This window comes from Nematolebias whitei, chromosome 6, assembly GCF_014905685.2.
Source record: "Nematolebias whitei isolate Nwh7 chromosome 6, NemWhi1, whole genome shotgun sequence".
Lineage (NCBI taxonomy): Eukaryota > Metazoa > Chordata > Actinopteri > Cyprinodontiformes > Rivulidae > Nematolebias > Nematolebias whitei.
The window spans coordinates 44,741,915-44,750,788 of NC_056503.1; the positions used below are offsets into that span (position 1 = coordinate 44,741,915).

At 40.8% G+C, this 8,874-nt stretch overlaps 1 protein-coding gene across 1 annotated transcript in view; it reads left to right on the forward strand.

The window, feature by feature from the left end:
* Positions 1–8,874, forward strand: part of pak1 (p21 protein (Cdc42/Rac)-activated kinase 1) — a 48,538-nt gene that overhangs the window by 37,614 nt on the left and 2,050 nt on the right. Inside the window, exons 8-13 of the mRNA XM_037677656.1 lie at positions 2,157–2,385; positions 4,404–4,467; positions 5,391–5,439; positions 7,567–7,679; positions 8,504–8,621; positions 8,714–8,813. Of these exons, the coding sequence (XP_037533584.1) occupies positions 2,157–2,385; positions 4,404–4,467; positions 5,391–5,439; positions 7,567–7,679; positions 8,504–8,621; positions 8,714–8,813 (673 nt within the window). The remainder of the gene's footprint in view (positions 1–2,156; positions 2,386–4,403; positions 4,468–5,390; positions 5,440–7,566; positions 7,680–8,503; positions 8,622–8,713; positions 8,814–8,874) is intronic.

Consider the following 8,874-nt stretch of genomic DNA (forward strand, 5'->3'; position numbering starts at 1 on the left):
AGCATCCAGATGAATGCACCTGCACATGCAGCGTCCAGGTGAACACACCTGCACATGCAACGTCCAGGTAAACATACCTGCACATGCAACGTTCAGGTGAAAACACCTGCACATGCAGCATCGAGCTGAACACACATGCAGCGTCCAGGTAAACACACCTGCACATGCAGCGTCCAGGTGAATACACCTGCACATGCAGCGTCCAGGTGAACACAACTGCACATGCAGCGTCCAGGTGAACACACATGCACATGCAGCATCCAGATGAATGCACCTGCACATGCAGCGTCCAGGTGAACACAACTGCACATGCAGCGTCCAGGTGAACGTACCTGCAGTCAATTCATCTGCAGGAAAGTTAAATCTAACTTCGTCCGTTCTAAGATCTGAGTTCATCTAATAAAACAAAGTGTGTTTGTTTACTCAGCATCCACACTTTTCCTACTTTTAATGTTCGGCTCATTCAACAGAACTTTTGGTTTTTGTAGCTTTTAGGCTTTTCAGAATATTTTACTTACAAATATGTTCCCAGTTGAAACACAGAGATCTCTTAATTTCTTCAAAAACACTGTTCTCTGTAAAATCTGCTTCAGCAGACTCGCTCAGTTTTTAGCTTCTTATGCTACTTTTAGCTTCTAGTTAGCCTTTTGGTACTTTTAGCTTTGAACTAGTCCTTTGCTGCTCAAGTTTTTAGCTAAACTTCTGGTGCTTAAACTAGTCTTCTGTTGACGTTTTGTTACTTTTAGCTTCTGATCGCATCTTTGACCCACTATATTCACAACACAGGCTGTTGTTGCACAAAATATATTGATTATATTAAAGTAAAAGTCGACACATCTCCTCTAATTTTGTCTTTAGAGATCAGCGACTTGTAGGGTTGTGTTGAAGTCCACAGTTAAAGAAAAACTCATCGAGTCGAGGTCCAATCGTTACGACTGTGGTTCTGAACATCCCAGAATCCTCTGAGCTTGTTGTGTGTAGCTGGCGTTGGTTAAAGGAGCGCATCGCCTGCCTCTCTTCTGCTTTCTAACCGTTTATCAGCTCATCAGAAACAGACTGGGCTTTAATGGAGCAAACATGCTCAAGAAGTTAACACCTAATGTCCTGAAGTTGTCTTTGTGTCTACAGAGGTCTATGTTTTAATATGAAATGTTTGTAAGCAGGGGTGATCATTTAAAAGAAAGCAGTAAATGAGTCAGGGTGTGACAGTTCAAAAAGAAAATCAATGCCAAACAGTTGTTGTGTTGTTGTTTTTAGACAAACAACGAGCTGTTGTCTCTCAAATCAAGAAGCAGAAAGGGAAAAAGATAAAAAGGCTCTAAAGTAGAAGCACAGTAAGATTGTCATTTCCTGGAAACTAAATTAAAATATAAAATGTTCTCATTTTACGCTTCGTCTGTTCACGCCGATGCTTTGGTGATTTTTAAAATGTCAACGCTCCGGTTGTTGGGAGTCTTCTTTAAATGTTTTTAAGAACACACACACACAGTCGCTCTCTTCTCAGACAGGTTGGCGGTTGAGCGGCTGCTTCCATGGCGCCGTTACGGTTTCCACGGTGACGACTTTAGTTCATCTAGCTGCCGTGACAAACGAGCGCGCAGACACAAAACTCTCGTCTTTCACCGTTTTTTTTTCTTCCCCTGCTGCGAGCCGGACAACTGTAAATAGAACAGAATAGAAACAGCCTTTATTGTCCCACAGAGGGGAAGTTCAAGTGTAACAGAACTAACGTTTGTAAGACCCAAACGAATCACGTGCACACGGTAAAAACCTTCAATCCTACAAACACTTCCTGCTCAACCGAAACATCTGGAAAGAAATGCGTAAAGACGAAATATTTTCCCGTACGGTTCAGGAGTTGATGTGAACTGAATGCTTTACAGAGAAGAACCTCAGTTTTCATTAAACTGTCTAAATTAAATTTGTTATGAGGTGAAATGTTTTATTTTTGTGTCAAAACTTAATAAAAAGGCGTTTATTTTGCACATATTGTTTACTGTTTTGACAGTTTTTTTTAATCGTGAAAACGGGTATTTTATCTCACTTTTCTGTATTTTATGTGTATTTTCCTGCACGGTGTCGACATTAAAACTCAAAGTTTAAGCGTTTTCTTTGTTTGGGTTAATTCACGTCTTTTATCTTCTGTTGTCTCTCAGATCTACACTCGTTCAGTGATCGAGCCTCTTCCTCCTCCTTCGACCAAAGATGCGGCCACCTCCCCCATCTCCCCACCAACCGCCGCCGCCGTCACCCCACCACCCCCCTCAGAGGCGGCCCCCGGCAGCCCTCCCAGCGCAAGCCCCGCCCCCGGTCCATCCCTGCCCCGCTCGCAAGACAAAACGAAAAAGAAGAAAATGTCCGACGAGGAGATCCTGGAGAAGCTGCGTAAGTTTCACGCCACAAGCCGAAGGTGGTCTCAGATCTGCGTCCGCCGAGCCGAACGTTCCTAAACTACGGCTGCGGTCAGCCGCTGGTTAGACCCGCACCAGAACCACCACAGACTATTTCAGTCTGTGAGTCTCAGTTTATCTTTTATTTCCAGTCCTGCAGGACCTGATTCCAGCAACTGTTTTTTTTTTTTTTAAATAATATTAAAGGAGAACAAAGCTGTCTTAGAGGTAACACTAAAATATGTTAATATACCAATAATTTGCTCATCATAAAACTTTACCAAATTGGGTTCTATTTATAAAAAATAATTTTATTTACCGTACCGTACCAGGCTTTAGAGCTAAATTATATGCCATATTTTTCGCCGTATAAGTCACACCTTTTTGCATAAATTTGCAAGTCCTGCGACTTATACATCGAAGCAACTAATATACATTTTTTTCTCATATTTATAACCCAATTTTTGGCTAAGATCTGACAATTTCATTCATTCTGACATAAAAAATATTAAACATTAACGTTGCAGCTGCTAGAGGGCCCTCGACTTGTATGGCAAGCCAAGTGTCTCACTAATAGGTAAAAGTGTCTATTAATGAGACACTTGTTTTGCCATACAAGACACCTTCGTCTGGCTGCAGAACTCTTGGAGCAAACGTCAAATCAGCTGCATTTCGCCAGGCGAAATGCAGCTGATTTGACCGTCAAAGTGCATTTATTAAGGAAAAGTTCAGCTGAGACACACCTTTACTATAATGCCAAGCAAACAAATAATTGTTTTAGGTGGTTACCTTGTTAAATTTAGACAAAATGCACAGTGAGTCCTCCCTCTGCACACTCCCGCTTCCGCGAATCGATTTTTGAAATGCAGCTGATTTGACCGTCAAAGTGCATTTATTAAGGAAAAGTTGAATTGAGACACACCTTTACTATAATGTCAAGCAAACAAATAATTGTTTTTAAGTGTTTATCTTGTTAAATTCTTGTTAAAGTCCTCCTGTGCACGCTCCTGCGGCCGCCATTTGATTTTTGGCACAACGCCAGCCCATGTTTCCGGGTGGTCAGCTGTGACACATAACAGATGCGACCTATATGGCAAAGCCATGTATTTATGTGTTTTCCACTTTATTAGACAAATTTGGACTGATGCAACTTAAACGGCGGCAAGTACGGTAGAAGCTTTTTAATGTGAGGGTCAACCAAGGCTGCAATTATTACTAACTAAATGAACCGTTTTTTGTTTTTATTTAATATTTCAGGCATAAATTTGAGTTAATTGACAGTATATTGAGCTTTATGTTCAGAGTTTTTACAGATTTAAAGAAAAGATGAGAACGCATGCTGCGTTTTGGGGGCGGGCTGCGAGTCTAAACACAAACCTGTCTGTTTTTAAATCATTTAGAGGCGTTTAAAAATTAAAAAGAAACTTTTCTCCTCTGAATGAAATGTTTAGATTGTGTAATTCATGAATAAAAATCTGTATATTTTTAAACCATCATGCCTGTCCAGATGTGCTCAGGTCTCCCTCTGCTGGTAAGACCAGGACACTGTCTGTCTGCCTGCCTGTCTGTCTGAATGATTGACAGGTCTGAGTTCCTCTGTCCCGCCCCCTTTCTGTGCAATCCTCACATCTGATTGGTCGTTCTGTTTTTATCCTGGAGTCTTTTTCCTGCCCTGCCTCAGATTACTGAACTGGAGGTTCTGTTGGTTTTTACTGGTTTCACCTTCTTTGAACTTGTGTTTCTTCTCATCAGCGTCGATTTCCTCAGCTGTTTATTCCTCCTCTGTTTTCATCTCCTCTGCTCTTCCTCCCGCTCTGCATGCTGGATTGATCAGAGTTTGATGAATTTAAAGTTGAGATTAAAAGGAGAGAAGAACGCCCGACCGTTCCGTCCACAGAACATCTGGATTATTTTTAAATTAACATGAACCGTTTTGTGTTTTCTTTCTTTCCTTTCTTTGTTTTATTTGTTCTGTTTCTTAGTCTTTTTTAATTTTGTCCTCTGTCTCATCAGGGACAATCGTCAGCGTGGGAGACCCCAAGAAGAAATATACACGCTTTGAGAAGATCGGACAGGGGTGAGGATGAAACTTATTCACAGGCGTAGCTTTCCTTCGAGGAGTGCATCGCACACGCTGCCGTTTACTTCACAGTTTAGACCAACGCATTTAAATTTAATCTTATTATTTGTAAAATTATCAGTTATTGACATTTTATGTTGGCTCAGGTCCATTAACTGCGGTGGCCCTCATCAATCAGTTGGACTCCAAAAGTTCATCAGTTGTAAACGTTCACCCAGTGATTACTTCTGCGATTTTTATCAAAGTAGTTCCTTGGATTCATGAAATATTTTGCTAACAGACAACAAACAAGCGCACAGACAGAAGCAGAAACCAAAAAAATAATGACTTAGTTTATAAAAACTCTGAGTTATATCTAAATCATGAATTTTGTAACCCTGCCCAAAGCTGAACTAATTTTTAGTTTTTATTAAAATGTTTCTAAAAATGCTAAATTGACCAAATGACACCTTTTATTTGTGCTTAGCTGTTACAGAAAATTAAACATCGTGTATTTAATTCAGATGCATTGTTTTTTTTTTTTACTTCTCTGGGGTCACTGGAGTTTTTATACGTGTAAGAATCACAAACTAGATTTTAAACACGAGGCTGTAAATTCAGAATAACTAACGATTCACAGGGATTATAAATAACAAACGTGTTTGTTTACATACAAACATTATTACAGATGTTTTCAGGTCTATGATGAATATGTAGAGTTTTAGTCTGGTTTTTTTTAATTTTAGGTTAAATTTTAAGGTTTAATTAGAAACACAGCTGCCTGAAAGCCGGTTCATTTGGTTTGTAAGAATTGTTTTTGCTTCTGCTGTACATGAAAACGTTTATCCCTCAAATAAATCTTTACAAAATCAACACCGTGCTGCACCTACAGGACGACGTGCAGGTTTCTGTTCAACTGGAGCTCGTCTTTCTGTTTTCAGGGCCTCTGGAACCGTTTACACGGCAATAGACATCGCCACGGGACAGGAGGTGGGTTTTCTTTTATTGCTCTAGGTTTTATTCTCCTTCAGATCAAAGTTTACGAGCAGAAGAAGATGATTTAACAAAAAGGGTTGAACTAGACCATCTCTGCAGAAACGCCTTCAATCATTCAGAGACAGAAATGGATTTTTTTTAGTTTTGTAATGACGTCGTCATCGCAGAGCTGTTAGTTTCTTCACTGATTGATTTCAGTGTTTGCAGCTGTCTCGTGAAGACAACAGAGCTCTGGTGTTGGACAGGAAGTTCTGAGGAAACGCAGCGTAGTGCCGACGAAAGTGCTGAGAGGGAGAGAAAATCAGAATCTCAGGAGTTTAACTGCACGTGTTTGGGTGAAACATTTCTGTTTTAAAGAAACACGAAGACTTGAGAACATCCGGAGAGGTCGTGGGTTGGTTCAGGGTTTCCAGTAAGTCCAGTTGCGGTTCAAGCAGGAACTGGATTAAACTCGGGGTTTATTTGCTGAGACTGAAGCTAATCCTCACCTTCACTCTCAGGATTAACCCGCCTGCTCCGTTTAACCTGTTCCCTCGATAACAACCTTTCACCGGCTGCTGATCTTTCTCCTTAAAGTCTTTCCATGCTGGTTCACGGTCATCTGTTTGAGTTCACTTTTATAAATATCACCACACAACAAATATCATCTCAGGTACAAAAACATTCACGTGGATTATAAAACGCCGTCCAAAGAGGCCAGCAAGTTGTAGTAATCTTCCATCCTGAGCAGCAGGTTGGCGACAGTGGAAAGAAATGACTCACTTTTAACAGGAAGAAACCTCCATCAGAACCAGACCCAGGCTCAGGACTGGCAGGGGTTAGAGAGGACAGTTAACACAGAACAGCTGCTCCAGATGTCGTTTCTGCGTGAGGAAAGGCAAAGAAAATCACGTGAATGATAGAAATAATTATAAACACAAGCACGAAGAGTGGAGCGAGTAAAGACAGCAGCAGAGTGACGACATGTGACCCGTCACGTCGAGGTTAAGTCCCAACGTGGTTTGTAGAGAGAATATAGTGCATCGGTTGAAATATTTCTGATCGTTGCATTTTGTCAAACTTATCCTTGTATGAGGGTCCCTTGAATGAAATGTCTGAAACATATTTGTAAAGAATGTTTTGAAGCGAACAGCACCAACAACTAACGGCGATTTTGAGCAGAAAAACCTTCAAGTTTATTTATTCTGTGCGCTGGCAAAGCTGTTTATCTTTTTATCTGGGAAATCCCAACATCCAAATATGGTTTAAGGTTTTCTCTTTTTAATGATGTCAATAAATCCTCATTAGAGTGTGGTGAAGATAGGATCCAGAGCGATTTTCTATGTGTATTCCTGATTATTACAACAACTCCAGCCATATCTCTGGAGCTGCTGAAGATATGAAGATGATCAAAATGAAGCTTAAACAAACAGAAATCTGAAAATGGGCTTAATTCTTCTGATTTGATACTTGGTTTGATGTGATGGATGCAAATGGAGTGATTTTTTTTTTCCCCCTATAGAAGCATAACTGTAAGGGATAGCTCAGGAAACCCAAGCCAACCCTAACTATAGGATTTATCAAACAGGAAAGTCTTAAGCCCAGTCTTCAAACTGGGCAATGCGTCAGCCTCAGACAGAAACTGGAAGTTGGTTCCACAAGAGAGGAGCCTGATAACTGAAAGATCTTCCTCCCATTCTGTTTTTGGAAACTCTAGGAACAGCGAGTAAGCCTGCAGCCTGAGAGCAAAGTGCTCAGTTAGGAAAATATGGAACAATAAGATCTGTAATGTAAGATGGAGCTAGGTTGTTGAGAGCTTTGTAGATCAGAAGTAAGATTTTGAATTCTGTTCTGGATTTGACACGGAGCCAATGGAGAGAAACTAAAACTGGAGATATGATCTCTCCAATCAACTCTCATTAAGACTCTGGCAGCAACATTTTGTATCAACTGAAGACGTTTTAAAGAAGTATTTGGACACCCAAATAATAAACCATTGCAATAGTCCAGTCTAGACATGATAAAGAGCTTTTCTTCATCTTTTGGGACAGTATGGTTCTAATTTTAGTGACGTTGTTCGGGTGAAAAAGTATTCCTGGTGTGTTTAGTTTTTTATTTCTTTCATGTACGTTTCTCTCTCAGGTTGCCATTAAACAGATGAACTTACAGCAACAGCCCAAGAAGGAACTCATCATCAACGAGATTCTGGTGATGAGGGAAAACAAGAACCCGAACATTGTCAACTACCTGGACAGGTAACAGATGATTAACAGCAGCACAGGACAGAATTAGATCGTGTTTTAGTTTCGTTTGGAGTTTTGTGGCATTAGTGTTTTTGTTTTGGAGCTTTTAGGCCTCAGCCAAACTCCAAATGCCACAAAACTCAAGTAGGTTTGAATGAGACCAGACACCGTAAGCATGAAGACAGTTTTTATAGATTTTTATCACGTTTATATATTTTTTTGCCATAATGTTGCTATTCTCAGGACAAAAATCCATTTTAGTGTCTGTTTTATCTCCTCCAAAAGATGGATTTGGTGCTTTTATCTGCTTATTGGTTAGTTTGTCTGAACCGCTCTGATGGGTTTTATGTTCAAACACCCAAACTTATTAAAAAATAAGAATGGAGACAAACACACAGCTCCCAGTTATCCTCGTTAAACCCAGACAGAAAGAGAGATGCTCTGGAAAATTTCAGATGAAACAATAACTCTACCGAGCTGCATCCAGCTCAGTGTGTGCGCACGTTTTTTTCTCTTTTGCAAGGTTGCTAATCTGTTTACGAAGATTTAAACAAATATAGATTCTTGTTTTTCATCTAAATGTGGTGGTTTGAAATCCGTTTACGTGTTTTCTGGTTTATGGAGCTCAGAAAATGAAGAACGAACATCAAGAAGCATAATAAGTTCATTAAATGATTGCTGGTCTCAGTAAATGAGCTGAACTTCGGCTCGAAATGTATTTGAAGTTCTGAAAAATACTGGAATGAGTTAATAAATAAAGTGATATCCAGATGTTATATATGTATATATATATATAGTATAATCTGTGACAATGTGGCGCTTGTTGTTTGGTGCAGCTACCTGGTTGGAGACGAGCTCTGGGTGGTGATGGAGTACCTGGCCGGAGGTTCTCTGACAGATGTTGTGACAGAAACCTGCATGGATGAAGCTCAGATCGCTGCCGTGTGCAGAGAGGTAAGAGACCTGAGACTTTAGGTGGTTCTGGTTTTCTCGGCATGCGAGCGATGTTTGGTGGAGCTCATTGGGTCCGTTTTGTCCCTGTGCAGTGTCTGCAGGCGTTGGAGTTCCTCCACTCGAACCAGGTGATCCATCGAGACATCAAGAGTGACAACATCCTGCTGGGGATGGACGGCTCCGTCAAGCTCAGTCAGTCCAACACAGAGACACCCCCCCCCCCCCCCCCCCCCCCCCCCCCCCCCCCCCCCCC